At 57.1% G+C, this 22,531-nt stretch overlaps 1 protein-coding gene across 1 annotated transcript in view; it reads left to right on the top strand.

The window, feature by feature from the left end:
• The window catches only part of Obscn (obscurin, cytoskeletal calmodulin and titin-interacting RhoGEF), a 144,774-nt gene extending 124,870 nt beyond the window's left edge, over positions 1–19,904 (top strand). Inside the window, 32 exon segments of the mRNA XM_037201174.1 lie at positions 933–975; positions 2,935–3,368; positions 3,371–4,072; positions 4,213–4,339; positions 4,465–4,534; positions 5,655–5,745; positions 5,917–6,114; positions 6,852–6,948; positions 7,303–7,427; positions 7,780–7,892; positions 8,201–8,369; positions 8,507–8,585; positions 8,694–8,894; positions 9,568–9,628; positions 10,268–10,345; positions 10,609–10,781; positions 10,978–11,004; positions 11,923–12,075; positions 12,175–12,220; positions 12,552–12,629; positions 12,922–14,917; positions 15,570–15,650; positions 15,818–15,928; positions 16,047–16,214; positions 16,831–16,953; positions 17,099–17,269; positions 17,821–17,905; positions 18,114–18,353; positions 18,588–18,811; positions 19,042–19,117; positions 19,315–19,464; positions 19,648–19,904. Of these exon segments, the coding sequence (XP_037057069.1) occupies positions 933–975; positions 2,935–3,368; positions 3,371–4,072; positions 4,213–4,339; positions 4,465–4,534; positions 5,655–5,745; positions 5,917–6,114; positions 6,852–6,948; positions 7,303–7,427; positions 7,780–7,892; positions 8,201–8,369; positions 8,507–8,585; positions 8,694–8,894; positions 9,568–9,628; positions 10,268–10,345; positions 10,609–10,781; positions 10,978–11,004; positions 11,923–12,075; positions 12,175–12,220; positions 12,552–12,629; positions 12,922–14,917; positions 15,570–15,650; positions 15,818–15,928; positions 16,047–16,214; positions 16,831–16,953; positions 17,099–17,269; positions 17,821–17,905; positions 18,114–18,353; positions 18,588–18,811; positions 19,042–19,117; positions 19,315–19,464; positions 19,648–19,825 (6,668 nt within the window). The 3' untranslated portion in view covers positions 19,826–19,904.
• The last annotated feature ends 2,627 nt before the right edge of the window (positions 19,905–22,531 follow it).

Raw genomic sequence — 22,531 nt, 5'->3', positions numbered from 1 at the left:
GGACTCATGAGATAGTGTCCCAGGCTACACCCCTGGGCAGTTTCCCCCACAAGGTTATAAAGGAGTCTACTGAGACATGAGGGTGCAGGCAGTCTACAGGCTGCCTACTGCCCGGATGCCAAGCCTTTGGGGTGCATCTGAGAGTCCATCTAAGGGTACTATAGGGGAAGAGCCCTCTTGCTGCGTAGAGCCAGAGACAATCTGGTCCCAGATGAGACCCAGCTTGTTTCTCAACCTAGAGCTCCATATACTAGTGGGAGCTGCTGGTATAGGACAGAGACATGCTGGGGTTGTCTCTACTGAGAGAGGCAGGTCCCCTTCCCATCCTGAGGCACTGTCTAGGGCTGTTCCTAGGACATCTGTGGCCTCCCACCAACAGCTCAGATATACCATTTTTGGAACTCTAGGGTCCACCCTGTTTTAAGTCTTCATGATTTTTTTTGTAAAAGAGGCATCGGCCATCTTATTTCAGTGCAGCTTAGTGCCTGATGACTCACTGTGCAGCTCCAGCCCCATTCCCACCCCTGGCCCTGCCCGGGGCTCAGATTCTATGTCTGAGAAGTGGAGCCGTATGTGTGACAACTTCACAGGACTCTCGTGACCGATGGGCTGAGTAAAGAGTGAGGTTTTATGCAGAGGCAGACGCTTCACCCCAGCCCCAGCCAGTGCAGCACCCTAAAGATTCTAGGTGCTTCATGTGAGATGTGAGGTTGACACCACCACCCATAGGGCAGGTACTGGTCCCTGTTTCGCAGATGAGGGACCTCACCCCCCACCTGCAAAGGCCTTCCCAGGAACACGCAGACAGGCAGGGCCAGACCACGCTCCTACACCAAGCAGGTTGCTATGTGAGCAACACCACCACTCAGATAGCTCCGCCCCCCGGCGCTGCTGGTCTGTAACGGTTGTTGTTCCGACTGTTTTCTTTGTAGTCACTGAGCAGGAGACAAAAGTCCCCAAGAAAACCGTCATCATGTAAGTGCAGGCGTGACTCTAATCTTCCTTTGACTGCTGTGCCCATGCATGCTATTAACCCCCTCACCTTGCCAGCCTGATGCCCTTGCTGCCTGCCTGCCTGCCTGTGCACACAACCTTCACGTACCCCCATGGGTCATCGGCACCTGGTGGATTCTTGCGGGCACCTAGCCCAAGCCACGTCCCCAGGTCTGTGGAACCTCTACACACCACAGCTCCCTTCTGAGGCCTCAGAGCACACTCTGCAGAGTGTTGTTATTCTACACACTTCATGGCGACTCACCAGAGTAGTGGCTTCCCAGCAGTGGGGGAAAGCTGGCAATGAAAGCCATCTGTCTCCCTCAGTGCCCTCAGGACAGACTTCTGCCCTTTAGTGCCCGAGAGTTTAGGGGAATGTTGGTGGCAGGGCTTCCCGCAGCAGTCGATTCCCATTCCCTAACCTGCCCTGCCCAACACAGCATTTAAATGTGTTTAGTACAATAGACAGCCAAATCTTAAATGTGACCCGGGTTTTATTCTTTGGACCTAACCTAAATAATGCTACAATGATAGGTAGGTATCATAGCCCTGGTGCATTTGTGTCTCCAAGAGCAGCCCTTACGTTTGGAAGATGGGGAAACTGAGGCTCTGGAAAGTAAGGAGGCCATCTGAGAGCCACCTCCACCAGCTAGCCCTTTCTTCATCCTCTGGTGCTTTCAAAGCGCAAACAAAATCCTATGTGTGGATTCCAGGAGCTCAGAGCATGGTGACCCCACCGGATGTGGGATTGTGTGGGACCTGGAGAATCTGGGAAGCCTTCCACCAGGAGATGAGAGGGGGTACAAGAGACAGGGAAGCCCAGTAAGGGGATTCTCTCATGTGCCATGGGTGGCCATGTTGTTAGAGAATTCTGTCTGCAGACCTTGGGTGGAATCTGGGTTGTCCCTTATTGCCCTTCATCCACGTCTCTCCTTCTAAGGTGGGCTGCTCTCACGATGCCACCCAGCCTGTGTACCCCACCCCGGCCTTGGAAAGGCCCCATGCTGGAGCGTGGCAAAACCAATGGTTGTCCATATCTGCCACGTGAGGAGCAGTATTTTCAGACACTTTGAGGCATCTAAACCATCCATGGCCCCTGGTGCCAGGCGAGACCCAGTTAACCAGTATTTGTGACATAGCCCTGGGAAAGTTCCCCGCCCTTCTATTTTTCTATCCATACTTCTGCTGGGAGCAAGAAGAAATTGAGCCCATACCCAAAAGCTTGGAAAGTCCTAGCCAAGGTCTGCCACTCACCCTGGTGCCCAAGTTCTGCCTCCCTCTCCTGTCACCCTCGTTCCCATTTTGGAAGGTGGAATGCAGACAGGGACTGGGGCAGGTGAGAAGTCACAAGGCCTGTGGCAGCCCAGAGCAGTCCAGAGCTAAGTAGCCAATTCAGGTGTCCTCTGGGTCTGATGAGCCCTCACTGTTCTCACCCCTTCGACCCCAGAAAGCAAGAAGACGGGCTGCAGGTCAGAGGCAGCTGCACCCTGAGCTTGGTATTGTGCATGTGGCTGCTGCATCGGCTAGCCATCCATCCTGTTAACTGAGGCGCTTCGGACACTGAGAGCTGGCCAGGGACTATCCCGAGGGGACAAAGCACAAAGCCTGCTCAGGGGATGGAAAAGCGGGGTGACCAGCACAGGGGACATTTGCAAAGCACACCTCACTTGGTGGTAGGAGGTCCCTGGGACTCTTGTTGGAGATCCCATACCAAAGTCTGAGGCTGACCACTGGGACTTTGTGCTTTGTTCCTTTGGCTTTCTTAGCTAGGATTGTACAGGTTGGGCTCAAGTGCATGTGTAGGAGTTTGTGCTGTCTTATCCCCTGCTCCCTCACTCACACATGCACTAACGTGGGCTCTGGCATATGCTGATGGCATTATGCTGGGGGAAGCCGTGGGTCTCTGTGCCCATCTCTTCTTGGACCCTCTCCCTCTACCAGAGAAGAGACCATCACCACCGTGGTGAAGAGTCCCCGTGGCCGACGCCAGTCCCCCAGCAAGTCTCCCTCCCGTTCACCCTCCCGCCGCTCTGCCAGTCCACGGAGGCCAGGGCTGTTGGCCCCCGAGATGCTGTACCCACCAGGAGCCAGTCCGTCCCGGAGGCTCGAGGTAGAAGGGAGCAGGAAGGCCCCGGTGCCTGCACTATTTGTGACAGAGGCTGAAGCCCTTGCTCCAGCCTCGCAGCCCAAGCCCAAGTGGTTAGAGGTTGAGGAAACCATTGAAGTCCGGGTGAAGAAGACAGGGTCACGGGGTGCATCTCCTGTCCGAGAGATGCCCAGCAGTGGAGAGGGCATCGTCTTCACACTGCCTAGTGGGATCGCTGGCAGGGACCCAAATGCCAACAACTCCAACAACAAGAGTGTGTCCCGGGAAGCCCAGCCCGCGGCCCCGCTGTAGTCCATGTTGGTGAACCCCTCGTCTTCCGTGTGGACTCAATGGGCAATGTGGACTGGGCACCTGCTAGCCCTGAGCCAAAGGAGGTTGGAGCCTCCCAGGAGGAACAGAACTTTGCGAGGGAGGAAGGAGGCAGCGACAGAGAAGAGAATATCTCCCTAATAGAAGAACCCCAGGACGTGGGCAGCCTTAAGGGCCGTGACCCTAAAATCCTTACGCACAATGGCAGAGTGCTAACATTGGCTGACCTGGAAGACTACGTACCCCAGGAAGGAGAGACCTTTGGCTGCAGGGACCCCACCCCCAGCACCCCTGATGAACCTCCCTGTGAAGTTTCTGTGCTCCAGAGAGAGATCAGAGAGCCCACTGTGGGGCAGCCTGTCCTGCTCAATGTGGGGCGTCCTCCGGTTCCCAGTGCCATGCCCAGCTTCTTCGGGTCAGGGCCCCAAGTCCACAGCCCCGAGGGTGTCTCCTTCCTCTTGCGTGAGGACTGGACAGGGCCAGTAAGTGGCACCCCTTGGACAAGCTCCTTCCGTGCCCACGTCCAGAGTTCTGTAGATGGAGGCCAGAATAACTTCAAGACAGAGGTTTCTACCCAGACGGTCAGCTTTGGGACTGTAGGAGAGACAGTAACTCTGCATATTAACCCTGATGGGGGAGAGGCCCCAGACCCCTCCCAGAGTTGATGCCACACCCTGGGGACACAACCTGGGGACAACCAGGTAAGGTGAGTGGCCCAGAGCCTTGGGCCCTGCCAGGTACCAGCACCCACCCTGGAACCCACAGCTTACCTCGGGGACCTCTTACCCCTTGCTCTTCTCCAGCCTGGGATGGAGTCGTCCTCGCGTTCCTGCCCGGTCCTTCCTACCTCACTGGACTTGTGCTTTGCCGGGAAGATGGAGAAGTTCCTGTAGTGTTGGAATATGCCGATGTCACTTCAGAGGAGCTCTGGCCAGGAGCAGTTCAGAGACTCCAACTTTGGACTCCATCCCTCGCGCCTTCTGTGGGGCTCTGAAAACAAGACGTGGACTTGGGCATTTGCCCTGAGACGCATCCCCATTGAGGGTCTTCCCTAGGGTTGCATCCGAGGCCTGTGTTGACCTGCAGATCTTCAGGGCCACTTCTGTGATGGGCACAGGCTGTGGGGTGAGGGGAAATCCCAGGCCATTGCCCTGATGAGAACAATAAAACAAGTCCCAGACCCTCCTCTCTGCTTCTTCTTGCTTGTTCTCCTGGAAGTTGAGGGGTCCCTCCTCTTGTAAACACCTGCTAGACCTACTCTCATTTTTTTTCCAAGGTCACACCTCAGGTCATATAGGACTCCTAGGGTGGTTGGCTACCTGTGTACTCCGATGAAGGGCATGCAGGTCCCAGCCTGCCTTGGGGTCCAATGGGTAGAGCAGGATCAAGAATGAGTCTTTCCTTGGCAGTGTCTATGGTCTTTGAGACTCACAGTGTGACCAGGGCAGGCATCATGGTCACTTTTGGCCTGGGGGAATCTAAGTAGGCCTTCCTAAGCCATGGATAGTTGAGGCCATTGTAGGTCAAATGGGGAGTCGTGAGTGAGATTGGGTGACCCATGTGTGCTAAAGCTCTCAACGTATAGGAGTCGATTCCACCGACTTCAGAGGAGACAACCTACGATCCTAGCACTTGCCTGCGAGGGCCAGGAGACCTCTAGCCCTGAGGCCCATTCTAAGGGTGCTGCTGGCCTCTTGGAGTTGGGAAGAGGGTCTGGGTGCCTGTCCAGCCTGGGTCTGGGGTATCAGAGATGCCTCATCCGCAGGCACTGAGGAGGATCTGGGTGAGGAGAAGGCTATGGGCAGGGGTTTGTTGGCATGGGAGCGGTCAGCAGTCCTGGGGCATGTGTGTGGAACCCCCACGTGGGTAAGCAGGTCTGAAAGGTACAGGGGAGAGAACATGAGCCACACCCAGGAGAGGCTTAGAGGAGTACTGAGTACTGGGCTTGCTCACTAGGAGCTGGGTAAGGACATGGGCTTGGGCTGGGCTCAGACCACTTAGGTGGGGGGCAGAAAGCTGTCAGCCACATGGGGTGAGGCCTGAGCGCCCTGGGAGGTGAAATACGGGCGTGGCTTCCTGAATGCTCAATCCTATGGTTCCCCTGACCCTTAAAATGTGCCGGTCTGTCTAAGGTTTAGAGTCTAGAGCCAGCCTTGAGGGGAGCCAGGCTGAGACGGAAGGTGTGGGGGGCTGGAGGCACACTGAAGATGGGGGGCTTTCTGAAGGACATGTCCATTCCCTTTAGCTTCGAGGAGGGTGGCCCTGGGTGTACATGGCTCTGGTGGAGGAAACGGTGGCCCTGTCCCGGGGCTCAGAGCTCCTCACCGTGCCATGCCGTATCCCCCTGGGTCTTCCAAAGCCAGGAACAGCAGGCAGCAGGATAGGCATGAGAAGGCAGTCTCTGAGAACTGGGGTGGGGTGGGGTGGGGTGGGGCACTTAGAGCCCATGCCTGGGGTTTCAGTCCCCAGGCCAGACTTACCTTGTGTTCCCATTCTCCTGTCCACAGATACCTCTGTGGAGGACTCAGTCCACCCTACCCAGGACGGAGCTGACCAAGATGCCACTTCTGTCCTTTGGAGACTGCTGAGCTCAGAAGCCCTGAGCCCCTCCCCAGGGGATTTCCCCCACACCAGGCAAAGTGAGCCACCTGCATTCGAAGAGGCTACTCCCCAGATCCCACGCATGCCAGCCTCAGGTATACCTGGTGAGGCCCAGCAGGGAGCTGACTCCAAAGACTTCTCCTCTCCCCAACCCTGCCTTTGCTAACCCCACCCCATCCTTGGCCATGTGGTCCAAGGGATCACCCCAATTGCCCACTCCATGGTTACAAACTTGCAGCGCCCTGGGGCACCTTGGGATCTTTATGGCCTCATGTGCCATCATGTACTTTGGTCAAGGCCCAACCTTAACTTGACTTCAGTTTTCCTATCTGTCAACTGGGTCCACCCAGTTCACCAATGCACGTACCGGGACCCGGAGGTGCCCACTCCTATACCTAGAGTCTCAGTTTCCCCAAATGTGCCATCTGTCCACTTAGTTTGTCCCAAGTTCCTCTTTTCTAACCAGTCAGTGTGGTATGTCTTATCTCGTCAAGGAGTGAAATATCCTCCGCAGGGTCCCCCACACTGCCACCCCTGTCCTGTTCTCGTGGAATGCCAGCCTGGCTGGTGGGCTATGTGACATCAGGCTTGTCACCTTGGTGGGGACCTGGGGGACCCGGATGTCTGCCTTCAGTGGGAAAGCCAGTGTACATCACTAGGTTGTGGGGGTCAGGACTCACTGTGGGGGCCTGGTTCCTACTCAGGGCCCTGGCCTTGGAGTCGCTTCTGACTTTGCAGTCCACCCCACAGTGGCCACATGGGGGGACCCATGCTGGTTAAAGAATATCCTTCCGGCCCCCCCGCCTAGATTCAACTCACTAGGCTCCCTGTCTTCTGCCAGCTGACACACCGGAGGTCTCACAGCCTGGCATGCACAAAGGCGTGGAGCAGGAGACGACAACAACTTCTGGGGCCCAGGGACGGACTGTGCCTATTCGGTAACTTCTTGAGACAGATAGGTCATGTGTGGACCTGCCCCCCAAAGGGACATCCTGGGTTGGCAGGTTAGGGCCCACCTCCTCTGGCTTCATGGCCTTCAAGAGCTAGCAGGGTGGATCTGAAGCTCTCCAGCACACTTCTTACAGGCTCCAGCCCAAGCTGGTGGGCAGGGGAGGAAAGAGGGACCCACTCTAGAGCCTACGGTCTTGGGGAGAAGCCTGGGGCCTGTGTCCATACATCTAACCCCACAAAGAGGGACATCAGGGTCACCCTCCCACCCTGGGGCACAGCTACCCAAGAGGTACAGAGTCAGGGTGCCTCACTGAGTGGAGACCACCCTGCCTTGACTCCAGGGTGGAGGGAACAGCCTGGCCAGGTGCAGGCGCTGGGCCGCTGCTCTTGGATGTGCACAGCCAAGTCGTCATGGAGACCACACAGAGGACCTATGTGTACCAAGTTCCCGACACAAGTGCCGCAAGTATGGAAGTGGGCCAGCCGGATGGGGGTGCGCCCATGCCAGGTGCCAGGGGCATTTCTCTGAGGGCCTGGTTAAGTCACGCGGCGTGCCTCAGCCCGCGTTCCCCCACCCCTTCTTTCTGAGGTGCCCCCTTTCCTCTTCTCTGGGAAGAGGCCGGCAGCAGCAGATGTGGTGCCACCAGATGCCTAGGCAGTGAGGTTGGGGTCACTGTCAGCAGGGAAGGAGGTGGGCTTCTGGTCCAAGGGACATAAACCAAGGCTTTACTGAGCACAGATGTACATGGTGGACTGTGCACCAAGGGCTCTGAAGCCTGAGGGTCCCCCCACACAGGTTCTTTTCCCACCTCTCCCAGGGGCCCCAACCATGCAGGTCACGATTGAGGATGTCCAAGTCCAAGTAGGTGACACGGCACAGTTCGACGCTGTCATCGAAGGCAACCCACCACCCACAGTGACCTGGTACAAGGTAGGAGCAGGCCCAGGCAGCAGGGGGTGGAGACAGGCTTCAGGAGCTGGGGGCCAAGGGTGCATGTATGCATGGAACCATGTTGGAGTATGGGGCTCATGCACCCCACCATCCAATCTGCAACCCCCACTCCATGGCCCTACCCTGCAGCCCTATCCTGTACCTTCCCATCCCACTTTTGGCCTGCACCTGGGGCTGGACATACAGCAGGTGTTGGAAGCACCGCTCCAGGAAGGGTGGGTGGGTCCAGGTGCAAGTATTTCCCAGGGTAGGCTGATGGTAGCCCAGGCTGCCTCCTGTGTGTCCAGGACAGCAGCCAGCTGGTGAGCAGTGACAGACTGAGCCAGCGGCAGGATGGGACTACATATTCCTTGGTGCTGACTGATGTGGCTCCACATGATGCTGGCGTCTACACATGCCTTGCCCATAATGCAGGCGGACAGGTGCTCTGCAAGGCGGAACTGCTGGTCCATGGGGGTGAGTTGGCTGGCTCCTCCCAGGTCCTGGGCAGGGTACAGGGGCCAGGGAGCAGTCCCTGTCATTGCATGGGAGAACAGTGGGGCCAAGGCTGTCTTAGCTGCCTAGACCGTACATATCCTGTGCTGTGACTGTAGGGGACAAGCTAGACTCAGAAAAGCAAGTCTATCGGAGAAAACTGCATTCCTTCTATGAAGTCCAAGAAGAGATTGGGAGGTATGGCTTCCTCACCTTCCCCACAACTCCAGTCCTCCCCAAGGACTCCTCCTCCCCCTTCCGCGTGCCGCCTAACCATGGTTCCCTCTCTCCCTCTTCACCCCCCAGGGGTGTGTTCGGCTTTGTGAAAAGAGTTCAACACAAAGGAAACAAGATGTCCTGTGCCGCCAAGTTCATCCCCCTGCGGAGCAAAACGCGGGCCCAGGCGTACCAGGAACGAGACATCTTGGCAACACTCGGCCACCCGCTGGTCACTGGGCTCCTGGACCAGTTTGAGACGCGGAAGACTCTCATCCTTATCTTGGAGCTGTATCCTGCGCCTGGACTCCAGGGGGAATTCAAGAGACATTGGGTCCCAGGCTAGGGTCGGCGTTACCGAGTGTGGGGTGCCTAGACTTGGGTGTTAGAGCGGCAACGACTAGCCCCCACATCTGAGCATTTCTGTTCCTGATGCTGTGTGTGACAGTAGCCCCTGATCCTGCAGTTCACAGTGGCATGATTTGGGGAGGGGGGGACACCAGAGTTGTGGGCGGGGTCCCTCTCACAAGTGACCTCTTGGATACTGGAGAAGATGTTCCCATCCCAGCTCCTCCAGGTCTCTGTCACACTCATGGAGCCTTGTTTGAGGGTCTTGTGTACTGCACGGTCTGGCTGCCCTGTCACTCCCGAAGCTGTGTCTTAGGATCCTGGGGAAGGGGTGCTTGGTGTGGGTTCTGTGCAGAGATGAAAGGGCGCCACAGTTCTAATATGCTATTGACCAACAGCCTGTCACCAGGGTCTTTCTGAAGACCCCTTTCTCAGGGATGGTAAGCATCTGGGACCCGGGGGAGGGGGTCTCCATTCTACCCTCCTTCATCTGCGCACCAGCACCTCTAGATCTGGGTTACAGGAGTCTCAGGTCCTAGACACCTCTCTGTGAGCATAGGTGCCCGGAAGTCAGCTGGATTCCAACCAGGTACAGCTTTTCCTTGACCAAGCCCAGGTGCTCATCAGAGGAGCTGCTGGATCGCCTCTTCAAGAAGGGTGTCGTGACTGAGGCTGAGGTGACTTTTATCCTCTCCTTGTCCTAGTGGGGCCCTAGGGTCAGGGCCTACACCCCGGTCCCCAGACACAGTCTCTCTTGACCTAAGCCCCTTCTAGCTTCCAGAGTACCCAGGCATGTCAAGCCCTCTCCTACCCCTCCTGACCACATCTGTCCAGCTGTGGTAGTGAGGCCTGCTCCTCCCTGATCTGAACAGGCTGCTGCTTCCTGCTTACTCGGGCTCAGCCTATCTTTGGGACCCCGCCCCGCCCCAGACCTAGGGCTCACAGATTCTTTTTTTCCTTTTGGTTTTTCGAGACAGGGTTTCTCTGTGTAGCTTTGGAGCCTGTCCTGGAACTCACTCTGTAGACCAGGCTGGCCTCGAACTCACAGAGATCTGCCTGGCTCTGCCTCCCGAGTGCTGGGATTAAAGGCGTGCGCCACCACCGCCCGGCGGGCTCACAGATTCTTTAAAGACTTTGCCAGTCATCTGTCCTGTGGGTCCCTAATTGAGGGGAGGAGGGCTTGACTATGGGAGCAAGCTGGAATGGAACAGAGGAGGAGGCTGGGGCTGGCCCCTCACCTGAGCCAGGTCTCCAGGCAGTACCTGAGCCAGCCTCTTGGGGGCTGGTCCCCAGCTGAATCAGGCTTTTTACCACAGGTCAAGGTCTATATCCAGCAGCTAGTGGAAGGACTGCACTATTTGCACGGCCGTGGCATCCTCCACCTGGACATAAAGGTACTGACCCCACGGTACCTCCAGCACAGACGGGAGCCTGCCTGTGCTTGGGTTCCACTAAGCGTAGAGAACTCGCTGCTTCCTAGCCCTCAGGTAGGGTTTGGATCTGATGGAGTAGAAGATGTGACGCCCAGTCTGACTCCCCACTGCCCTTTACTAGCTCCAAGGACTTCAGTGCCACCCACCCCCATAGGCCCAGAGAGACACTAGTCACCTCTCTCATGACACGTAGCCCTCAGCAACCTCCCAACTCTGCCTGACAGCCCCCCAACATCCTGATGGTGCACCCAGCTCGGGAAGACATTAAGATCTGTGACTTTGGCTTTGCCCAAAAAATCACCCCCTCAGAGCCGCAGTACAGCAAGTACGGCGCGCCCGAGTTCGTGTCTCCAGAGATCATCGAGCAGAGTCCTGTGAGCGAGGGCTCAGACATCTGGTGAGTGGACGGACCACCAGGAGGGCTGTGGTTCGGGAACCTCCTCTCCTCTGTCTGTCTGGCCGCTGAGGGTCCTCTGAGCCTCTGCCTCCTCCTCCAGCCCCAGGCTTCTCCAAACCCCAGCATGCACACCCCTTGTCTGTGGGCCAGGCCTGGTCTGACTCACAGTGTGTGGTGCTTTCTTTCATTCTTGCAGGGCCGTGGGTGTCATCTCCTACCTCAGGTAAGCAGACCCTGCCTCGTCACCTCTTCCAAGCTGACCGCTCCATGTAGGCCACACACACTGCTGGCCACCCCCTAGATCAGCCCCGAGACACAGCAGGCAGCTATTTTGAGACCAGGCAGTAGGCCAACCCTGATAAAAAGTTTCAACACTTCTCACTAACACCCAGTTGTCATGTGACAGAGCTTGGCCACTTCCCTGCAGGTCTGGGGGCTTGTCCATGGGACACTCATAGTGGCCATTGCTGCCCTGAAGGTGATAGTGGTAGAGCCTGAGCTTGGATCTCCTCTGCAGGCTGAACCTTGATTTCTACCTTGGTAAATGCTGGTTCCTACTCTAAGACAACCTTGACTCCCATTCCATTCTAAACCTGAAGTTCTGCCTCAGATCAAGGCTGGTGCCACCTCAAACTGACCTTGGATCTCTGTATCAGCTTGAACCCAAATCCCTCCCTCACATTACAGCTATCTCCACATCCCAAGCTGAACTTTTCTATCTCTGTCCTGTCTTGGACACGAGTCCCCATGTCAGGATAAGGGCAAGTGACCACCCCAGGATGAGCCTTTATCTCTACCCAGGTTAGAGCCAAGATATCACCTTAGGCTTATCTCATAGCCCCGCTTCCAGCCCAGCCTCTGTTTCTTCTACAGGACAAGTCCTAACCCCCACCTCAGGCTAAGGTACTCCTGTGGGCTGATTCTTCCTTGATCTCAGCTCAGCCGGAGCCTGGATGCACATCCTAGTCTGAACTCTGATAACCACTCCAGGCTTTGCCGGCATCCCTGCTCCAAGCTAATCCTGGATAGCTCTGGTCCAGCCTGAGACACCGGCTGGACTCCTCAGGTCTAGATGAGTGTAGTGCACATCCCGTCAGGGAACCGTCCCTGAGAGTCAGCCTCAGCATATCCCTGCTTTCAGCCTGACCTGCTCATCCCCATTTGCTGGAGAGAGTGACCGTGCCACCCTGCTGAATGTTCTGGAGGGCCGGGTGTCTTGGAGTAGTCCCATGGCTGCCCATCTGAGTGAAGACGCCAAGGACTTTATCAAGGCCACACTGCAGAAGACCCCCGGGTGCGTGCACACCTGTCCTTCCCCTGCTCAAGCTCCAGTCACCCTGTGGTAGGGCCACCTGACTGACCAACCCACCTGCTTTTCTTCTTCTTCCTCCAGGGCCCGGCCTAGTGCTTCCCAGTGCCTTGCCCACCCCTGGTTCCTGGTAAGTAGGCCCAGCTTGGGCTCAACTCACTGCTCTGCAGAAAGGGAAACAAAGGCCAAGATGTCTCATCAGCGTGGACTGCTCTGGCCTGTTGTCCCTAGTTCAGAGGACATCAGTCCTTTCATATTGGTCAGGGGGTCCTGGAGCCCCCCTGACAAAGAATTGCTAGGCAGTTAGCAACAAAGGGTTCCTTCTGTCTCCATGGGCATCTGGGTAAGGGATTTCCCCTCAGACTGTCTGAGAGGAGGAGACTCTGAAGCCTTCAGTGGAGGCCAGCCTGCTGCCTCTGCCCTTCTGGGCACCAGGGTCTCTTGTCACCCTCCCATTGCAGAAATCCATGCCTGCTGAGGAGGCTCACTTCATCAACACCAAGCAGCTCAAGTTTCTTCTTGCTCGAAGTCGCTGGCAGGTGGGTCCCCCTTTCCCAGGAGAGGGGTGCTGAGGCCAGGGAAGGGAACCCGACGCTAGCTCTGTGCCCAACTTGGGCCAGGAGCACAGGGGCCAGGCTGGCCTCTTCCGTGCTTCTGGTCCCCAGGAGTGCACCCGGTGGTGGGGCAGAACAACAGAGCACCAGGTGCAGAAGACCCAGATGTCCTGGGTCATCCCTCTCGGCTCCCGGGGGGCATAGAGGCAGTGGGCACCCCACGCTCTGCCATGACCAATGGCATGCCCAATGGGCGCCCCTCTGTCCTCATTTCCAGCGCTCCCTGATGAGCTACAAGTCTATCCTGGTGATGCGCTCCATCCCGGAGCTGCTCCAGGGTCCTCCAGACAGTCCGTCCCTAGGCGTGGCGCGGCACCTCCGAGGGGAAGCCAGTGGCTCCTCTAGCTCTTCGTCTTCCTCAGACAACGAGCTTGCCCCATTCGCCAGGGCTAAGTCGCTGCCGCCTTCCCCTGTGACTCACTCCCCGCTGCTGCATCCTCGGGGCTTCCTGCGGCCCTCAGCCAGCCTCCCGGAGGAGACAGAAGCCAGCAGCGCGCCTGCGCCCAAGGCTGATGCAGCCCTGCCAGCATCCCCCCAGGGGGCTGGGCCTCCAGCAAGCCCAGGTTGTGTGCCCCGGCACAGCGTTATCAGCAGCTTGTTCTACCAGCAAGCTGGTGAGGGGTCAGAGCGCGGGAGCAAAACCTCCGGGGCCAAGCGGCACCCAGCTCGGAGGCGGCACCTGCTGAAGGGCGGGTACTTCGCAAGGGCCCTACCGGGACTCCGAGAACCACTGATGGAGCACAGTGTGCTGGAGGAGGAGGCCGCTAGGGAGGAGCAGGCCGCTCTGATGACCAAGACACCCTCCTTCGAGACTGCCCTGAGACTACCTAGTTCCGGTGCCCGAGAGGTCCCAGGCCGAAGCCGCTCCCTGGACCACAACCCACCAGACACCACCGGCCGCTCTCCTGAGGAATGCGAAGGGCAATACCTATTCCCACCCTCCTCTGGGGTGACTCGCGAAGCCACTGCCAAAGACATGGGGCACTCAAAGGGGTCCTTGCAGGAGTCTGTCCCCTATTCACCTGCTAGTGGTGACTCCGGGCCTGCTAAGCAAGAGGGATCGTCCCAGGACAGCTGTCGAGGGAAACCTGCCCCTTCCTGCCACTCTGACCTGGGTTCTGGCTCCCAGGAGGGCTGCGGCTCTCCATCATCACGGTCGCTTGGCTCTTTACCTCCACAGTCATCGAAGAAGGACCTCTTGACGCCCTGTAGCCCCTTTGTCACAGGACAGCCTCAGGCAGCCCCATTCCCAACCCAAGCAAGCCCCCTTCCCGGTTCCCAGAAGGAGCCTGGGGATAGCTCTCTACATGGCAGGCCCTGTCCCAGTCCCTCTAATTCCTCAGGGCCAGCCTCCCAAGTAGGTGCCTCCCTGGATACTGAAGACTTGTCTGAAGCTAGAGACACCTGTGACTTCACACCCCCCCTGCAGCGGCCTCAGGAGCAGGCCACCACCCGGAAGTTCTCCCTGGAATCCCGTGGGGGCTATGCAGGGGTGTCAGGCTACGGCACCTTTGCCTTTGGCGGGGATGCAGGGGGCATGCTAGGGCAGGGTCCTCTTTGGGCCAGGATGGCCTGGGCCGTGTCCCAGTCCTCAGAAGAGCAGGATGAAGCTGTGACTGAGAGCCCTCAACCTCTAGAGAGCTCAGGGCCCATGGCTAAGGCCGGCGGGGTTCCCCGAAGGACCTCTCCGAGCTTCCCCCCATGGGAGGAAGTCGAGCAGGTTTCCCTGGTACAGATCCGGGATCTGTCTGGTGATGCAGAAGCAGCTGACACTATCTCCTTGGACATTTCTGAGGTCGATCCTGCCTACCTCAACCTCTCTGATCTATATGACATCAAGTATCTCCCCTTTGAGTTCATGATCTTCAGGAGGGTCCCCAAACCTGTAGAACCTCCAGAGTCACCCGGCTCTGAAAGCGAGGCCGGGCAAGGGCTGGCTGAGTTCCTAGAGGAGGCTGCGTGGCCCTGGCCAGGAGAGCTGGGCCTGGGTGCTGGCTTGGAAATTACAGAGGAGTCAGAGGAGCCAGGGGACCTGGAAGCGCTGCTGGGAGAGGCGGCTATGGGCAGGAAGCGCAAGTGGTCCCCCTCCCGTGGCCTCTTCCCATTCCCCGGGAGGTGCCTGTCAGGGGAGGAGCCCGTGGAGCTTGGGCTGCGCCAGAGGGTGAAGGCTTCCATGGCTCACATCTCCAGGATCCTGAAGGGCAAGCCGGAAGGTGACCTCCCCCAACATCTGGCATGGCCACATGTCCCTTGTTCTGTCTGCACCCGGGGGGCTACCCCGTCCTCTTGTGCCCTCCCAAGACCTGCCCAGCTGTCCTCCTCTCCCTGACCTAGGCTACCCACACCATCTGGCCTGACCCCACAGGTCTTGGCTCAGATCCTAGGGTCCCCTCTGCAGCCCTGACACCCCTCTTTACTGGGTATCTGAGACCATCCCTGACACATAACAGCTGCAGGGACCTGGAGCCAGCAGCAGGGTCAGACCTTTGGGGAGGAGAGGGCCCGTGGGTCAGTTCACCGGACCCCAGATCTCGGACCCAGGAGCCACTCCAAACTCAGACCCTCTGACATGGCCCTCAGCGACCACAGGTCCCCTTCATCTTCAGAGCCTCCATGGCGTCTGATTTTCCTAACCCCAGGCCCAGCACCCACCCACCCCTCAGGCATCTATCTATGTCCTGTGCTCAGACCTGCGTCCTGACAGCCTGTTGCTGAGGAAGGTGGGGGTGGCGTCACCAAGCTTTGTTCTGGTTTCCTACATGCTCCCCAAGGCCCTGTCCTTTCCCCTGGCAGATTTCCTAGGGTGAAGAAGCTGGTGCTGTCCTGTTTCACCCCCTTGAGCTCCTGGCCCTCTTTCTTCCATAGGTCCTGAGAAGGAGGAGCCCCCCAGGAAGAAGGCAGGCTTAGCTTCTTTCCGGCTGTCAGGCCTGAAGGGCAGGGACCAAGGTAAGCAGGGATCACAACAGCGAGAGTCCAGTGTAGGGTTCTGGCGTAGAGGTCTAAGCAGTTCTGGAAGGCTTCCGTCGAAGCTGAGGGTAGCGTTGAGCAGGGTCCAGCCTGGGCTCTCTGGTCAGGAAGTCTCCTCTCAAGGCTCATCTTAACCCCCCTCTCAGCGCCATCCTTCCTAAGAGAGCTCTCAGATGAGACTGTGGTCCTGGGCCAGTCAGTGACACTGGCCTGCCAGGTGTTGGCCCAACCCACTGCCCAGGCCACCTGGAGCAAAGGTAAGGAGCTGTCCCAGAGTCTGGATGCTGGATTGGCGTGGACAAGCAGCAGCCACGGGCCCAGCAGGATGCTGGGGCTGTCCTGGGGAAAACCGAGGCTGGCTTTGTCTTGTCACAGATGGGGCCCTCCTGGAGAGCAGTGGCCACCTCCTCATCTCTTCCACCCTAAAGAACTTCCAGCTGTTGACCATCCTGGTGGTGACAGAGGAGGATCTGGGCACATACACCTGCTGTGTGAGCAATCCGCTGGGGACGGCAGTCACGACAGGGGTCCTCCGGAAAGCAGGTGTGTAGGCCACACCCCAAGTCTCTGCCAGGCCACAGAGGCTGGGCTGGGAGTTCCAGGAGACCTTATCTTGGTTAGTGAGCAGGAAGATGCTGGCTTCTTATGTGAGGGTTCATGGAACTGGGACTTGTAGGGAACTCAAGGAAAGTCAGGGGTAGCTAGGGTGCTAATGTCACATCCAGTGCCGATCAGAGCTTCCTCTCCGGTTGCACCTCCTCTGCCTGTACTGCCTTCTGTATTGGTTCACGCAGTGGCCAAGGGTGTTTCTGGGGCAGTGAAGAAAGGGACTGTTGGACCTGTGGTACCAGTCTGTCACTGGGTGGCCTGCACGCTTGTGCTGGAGCACTCAGCAGAGATGAGGCACTAACCAGGACCACTCCGTAGGGTCTTGCGTAGGCCCCCGTGAGATGGTAGCTGAGGGGGATCTTGACGGAGATAGCCAGGCAGATATCCCTGGATCCCTGCCAATCTCGTCTACACATCCTACCTTGAAACCCCTCTCCAGAACCAATCGAGAGTAGGCCTGGCAGCTGTTGAGAGGGAGATGGATGGGTGTGGCCAGAGATTGCTCTTCGAGGGTCGAGTACCCATGCTGATCACAGGGTTGCCCTTGCAGAGCGCCCCTCATCCTCTCCACGCCCAGAGGTGGGGGAAGTGTACGCAGATGCAGTGCTGCTGGTCTGGAAGCCCGTGGAATCCTGTGGCCCGGTGACCTACATCGTGCAGTGCTGTATAGAAGGTACAGGCTTCCTGAGGCTTAGGCTTCTATGCAGGGTTGATGTGGAGAGGCACTGTGGGTGTGGCTGCTCTGTGTCTGTGGGCAGCCTCAGAAAAGGGGTTCCCTTGATTCCCCACAACTGCTTCTCTCTCTCCTGGGTGGCCAGGAGGCAGCTGGACCACCCTGGCCTCTGACATCTCCGACTGCTGCTACCTCACCGGCAAGCTTTCCCGGGGTGGCATGTACACCTTCCGGACCGCGTGTGTCAGCAAAGCAGGAATGGGCCCCTACAGCAGCCCTTCAGAGCAAGTCCTCCTGGGAGGGCCCAACCACCTGGGTGAGCTTCGGGGTAGATGGGGCAGATAAGGGTGGCCATCTGATCAGGCATAGACACCCTCTTGCCCATGGATGATCTACTTGCCTGCATGCAGCAGCATTCAGAGCCTGCACTCCCCGGGGACCCCATCATCTTCCTGCCCCCCTTCACTCACCGACACCCTCCTCGTATCACCCTGGGAGTTGACGACGGTTGATTTTTACCTCACTGGGTGCTATGTTTGCGTCTGACGGAAGGGTGCTGTGGTTGATTAGAAATGGCTGGTGTAGACTCAAGAACGGCAGATGTCATTTGGTTGCCCTCGGGTTCCATCCTGGGATCATCAGGCATGCAATCCGTCAAGATGACAGATTCTGCCGTGATCCCCGCCTTGTCCGAGTTTCTCCTCCAACACATACAAAATTGTTCAGGGAATGGCAGGTCCAAGTGCATGGGATCTTAGAGAAGGGCCACTTTCCTGGTGCTTGGGAAGGGACGGTGAGAGATGACGGGAGGGACAGGGCTGCCTGCATGACCCTCCCTGACGAGGTCGCCTATCTCATGTCCCACAGCCTCTGAGGAGGAGAGCGGCCGGGGGAGGCCAGCCCAGCTTCTCCCCAGCACAAAGACCTTCGCCTTCCAGATGCAGATCCGGAGGTGCAGGGGGGTGTCTGCAGAGGGTGGGAGGGTGGGAACGGTCCCTCAGCTCCTCCTGCAGGCTTTTCATGTCCCACACACACCCCAGGGCAACTGCCCAGGGCACCTGTCACTGACCCCTTCCCTTATCTGCTCATTGAGCGTGGTCCCTGCTGCTCTGAGTGTGTGGAGACGACTCACAAGACCCTACTTTGTTCCCTTTATGCAGAGGCCGCTTCAGTGTGGTAAGGCAGTGCAGGGAGAAGAGGAGTGGGCGGGCGCTGGCCGCTAAGATTGTCCCCTACCAGCCGGAGGACAAGGCGGCCGTGTTACGAGAATACGAAGCACTTAAGAGACTGCACCACCCACATCTGGCCCAACTCCACGCCGCCTACCTCAGTCCCCGGCACCTGGTGCTCATCCTGGAGCTGTGCTCTGGCCCTGAGCTGCTACCCTGTCTGGCAGAGAGGTGAGGGGTAGCATGGATTGTCTGGGAGACAGACAGACAGACAGACAGACAGGCAAGCAGCTGTGTCTGGGAGAGACCGTGAGAATTGTGACCACATCAAGCTAGTACTCAGCAGAACCCGATGCTCCTTCTGGCTTGCTAGGACAGTGTTCTCAGCCTCCCCAATGTGTGCCTAGCCCTGGCAGGACACCCCCTCCTGCCTCGGGCCTGTCCTGAGCCATCTGTGTCCCCTAGGGACTCCTACTCAGAGTCAGATGTGAAGGACTACCTGTGGCAGATGCTGAGCGCCACCCAGTACTTGCATGCCCAGCACATCCTGCACCTGGACCTGAGGTCCGAGAACATGATGGTCACCGAGTACAATCTGCTTAAGGTTGTGGACCTGGGCAATGCTCAGAGCCTCAGCCAAGGGAAGGTCCCACCCCCTGAGAACTTCAAAGACTACCTGGAGACCATGGGTGCGTATGTGACTCCTGATCTGTGGGGGCAGGGAGAGAAGCTCTTCCCTATCAGTCCTCCCTTCCTCCATCGCTCCCAGTCCCACTGACAGTTCTCACCAGAGCCTCATGCGTGTGCCCATTCACCTGGGCCCAGATGCCCAGCATGTCACCTGGCTCTCCACTTACGTCTACCACCTGACCTACCCAACTGTGCCCAACCACCTGTATCCACCCATGCTCCTCTGCAGCTCCGGAACTCCTGGAAGGCCAAGGGGCTGTTCCACAGACAGACATCTGGGCTATTGGTGTGACAGCCTTCATTATGTGAGTCCCTCAGGCGTCTGGGGAAGCTTTGCTGTGTGGGTGGGACAAGCCCTAAACACAGAGCCCTGTGCATCTCCACAAATACATCCAGAATTTGGTCCCCATACTCCACCGTCCCTTATGGTGAACTCGATGTCCCTACATCTCCTATCCATCCAAGGGTAACTGAGCACTTCCTGCGCTTCTTACCCATGCAGGCTGAGTGGCGAGTACCCGGTCAGCAGCGAGGGGACTCGTGACCTGCAGAAAGGCTTGCCCAAGGGACTCATTCGTTTGAGCCGCTGCTACGCAGGGCTGTCTGGGGGTGCCGTAGCCTTCCTGCAGAGCGCACTGTGCGCTCGACCCTGGTAAGGAGCCCAACCTGTGTCCCGCCCCGCCCCCTCCACCGCTCTTGCTGGCCCAGCCCACTTCGTCGGCCCACCCACTGTGCAGCCCTTCCCTCCCCGCTTGCCTCGCCCTACATATCCTTCCCCTCTCCTGGCTCGCCCAGCCTAACCCTCAAATCCGGGATGATCCACTTTGTGCTTCAGGGGCCGCCCATGCGCCACCACCTGCTTGCAGAGCGCCTGGTTGACAGAGGAGGGCCCCGCGGGCTCCCGGACCACGCCCGTGACCTTCCCCACCGCGCGCTTGCGCGCCTTCGTGCGCGAGCGCGAGAAGCGGCGGGCACTACTCTACAAGAAGCACAACCTGGCCCAGGTACGCTGAGGTCCTGCTCTGCGGGGCAAGATGTGCCTTGCCACGTGAGGACACCTGTGCCAATAAAAGATGCAAAAACGGCCAGAGAGTTTTCTGCTTCATTGAGTTACCTTCCTGGTGCTTGGGATCTTCATTCATAGTGACATGGAACTTGGAGATCACAACTTGTGCCCCAAGTCAGGTCCAGCCACCCATCCTCAATAAGCCAATTAAAATGCATCTCCACTGGGAAGAGGGACAAAGAGATACAGCAAATACCTCAGGTCGATCTTCAGCGCCTGAAATAAGATTAAAGTTAGAGGGCCAAGGATACGCACATCTAAGCAGTGTGGGCCAAGGTGCGGTCCCATCCATCATGGTCATCCAGCTTTCAGTTTCATCTTGTAAAATGCTCTGATAGGTTAGAACTGTTTGGAAGCTCGTTCTGAGACGTTTCCCCTCTAGGTGGTGTCTTTTCCTGGGGTGGGGTGACGACGATGGTGACGACCCCATTTATTTGGGGGTCTATTGATAAAATTGAGAGACACATGCGAGGCGGTGGTGGCGCATGCCTTTAATCCCAGCACTCAGGAGGCAGAGCCAGGCGGATCTCTGTGAGTTCGAGGCCAGCCTGGGCTACCAAGTGAGTTCCAGGAAAGGTGCAAAGCTACACAGAGAAACCCTATCTTGAAAAACCAAAGAGAGAGAGAGAGAAGAGAGAGAGAGAGAGAGAGAGAGAGAGAGAGAGAGAGAGAGAGAGAGAGAGAGAGAGAGAGGTTTCTTTAGAACATCATTGCTGCCAGACTGGGGTAGATCTCTGAAGCCTAAAGTGGTGAAGCCCCACCTGTTCATGCATTTCTAGTAACCTTTGGGCCTCAGCTCTTCCTAACCACAGAAACCCATTGGCCTTCCTCCTACCGTAGTGTGCAAATTGCTTGTGCCCTGAACATCTTGGTTGTGTCAGTTCTTGGCCAACAGACCAATCAAGAAGTCCTGCTAGGACTGGAGAGATGGCTCAGTGGTTAAGAGCACTGGCTGCTCTTTCAGAGGACCTGAGTTCAATTCCCAGCAACCACATGGTGGCTCACAACCATCTCTAGTGGGATCTGATGCCCATTTCTGGCATAAAAGCATACGTACATGCAGATAGAGCACTCATACATAAAATAAATCTCTGGGGTGGGGGAGAGGTACTGATGGCCACAACCCCCTGGGGTCTTTATTCAGGTCTTGTTTGGGGGATTGCTGGCTCATGGCCATGGTGAAACCTAGGCCATCCTTTAAAATTACCTATTCTGTGCATGGCCCTGGACCCCCTGCTTTTACACATGGATATCCTGATGAAGCAGGCCCATTGCTCAGGGTCTCATCACTGCCTCATCCCAGAGCAGGCAAAAACCATTCCCCTTGGCCAGGATCCAAAGTGTGGTAGGGAAGGTTTTACCAGCTCCCCGGAGGGCCGGCTCTAGGGACCTCCCCACAGGGCCTTGACTCTCTCAGGTTCTAACTTCCCGCAGCACTACACTGAAAAGCCAACCTGCAACACTTAGATGTCTGAGCGACAGTCCACACCAGGACTGCTGAAGCTCAGGCAGAGACATCCAGAAGCAGGCAAGGAGGTCCCTCTCTTAGAATAAACCCCCTTGCAGAATCCAGCCCTGGGGGCAGCTCCTTGAGACAGTTCCCATCTACTGTGGATAGAAAGAAGGTTTTGCTCCCTCTTTTTTTTTTATCACGGACATAAACCAGCAATTCCAAACCAAGTCCTTGAGAAAGACCCCCGAGTGTCCATGGCCAGTGGTTCCTCCCGATCTTCCACTTGGTCAAAGATTGAGTAGAGTACCGCTGATCCAGACGTCCTGGGAGCAAGCTGCACCCTTGCTCACTGATGGCTGGGGACCAGTCGTTGCTGCTGACTAGTCTCCTGTGGCTGAGAGGTTTTGAGGCACTGGTCAGCACTGTCTGCTTTTTGAGAGCATCCAGGCTGGAACCGATTCTTGTTTACTGGACATTGCCCCTTAGGTCTTTTTGCACCCAGGGTACTTTGATCTCACAACTGGCACTGGCCCCCACCTCTTCAATCTTCCCACTGCCTGCACCTCCCCGCTGTTCGGTCATTTCACCAGGGCCTATGCACCTCCCCGCAGCCCTCGTTTGCCGCTACAACACAGCACCCGAGGCTGCTGGATGTGTGAAGAGGATCATGCGTTGTCTGGTTTGGGGGCGGACAGTCCAAGTCTGTGCCCCCTGTGACTCTGCCTATGGTGAGGGCCCCTGACTGTTTCACATCCTAGTGGATGGCACTGATAGAAGACAAAATGAGATGTCTTCACGTTAATCATGAAAACCAGAGGGTGGGAGAATGAACTAAAACAAGCCGCAAAAATACTATGGAAACCTTGACTTCGAGGCCACCTGTCTTGATTATATGTCTGAGACCTCTGAACAGTTAGCATTCCAGAAACACCAAGCACTTCTCTTTAGAGCTCAGTTTCCTGTCAGATTCTCCCTGCCTCTGGGTACATGGCAGGATAGGAACCTCTGGGATATAAATGGACAGCATAAAATCAAATAGCCTTTCCTGCCCAGCAAAGGAAGCAATGGTCAGAGTGAAAAGAGCCTGAAGGATGGGAGAGCATCTTTGCCAGCTAGTCATCGGACAGAGGATTAATATCCAGAATATATGAAGAACCAGGACAACATATTATCTAATCAATAAGTGGGAATATGAATTAA

This window comes from Peromyscus leucopus, chromosome 8b (assembly GCF_004664715.2).
Source record: "Peromyscus leucopus breed LL Stock chromosome 8b, UCI_PerLeu_2.1, whole genome shotgun sequence".
NCBI lineage: Eukaryota > Metazoa > Chordata > Mammalia > Rodentia > Cricetidae > Peromyscus > Peromyscus leucopus.
This window is presented reverse-complemented; position numbering and strand designations above follow the sequence as displayed.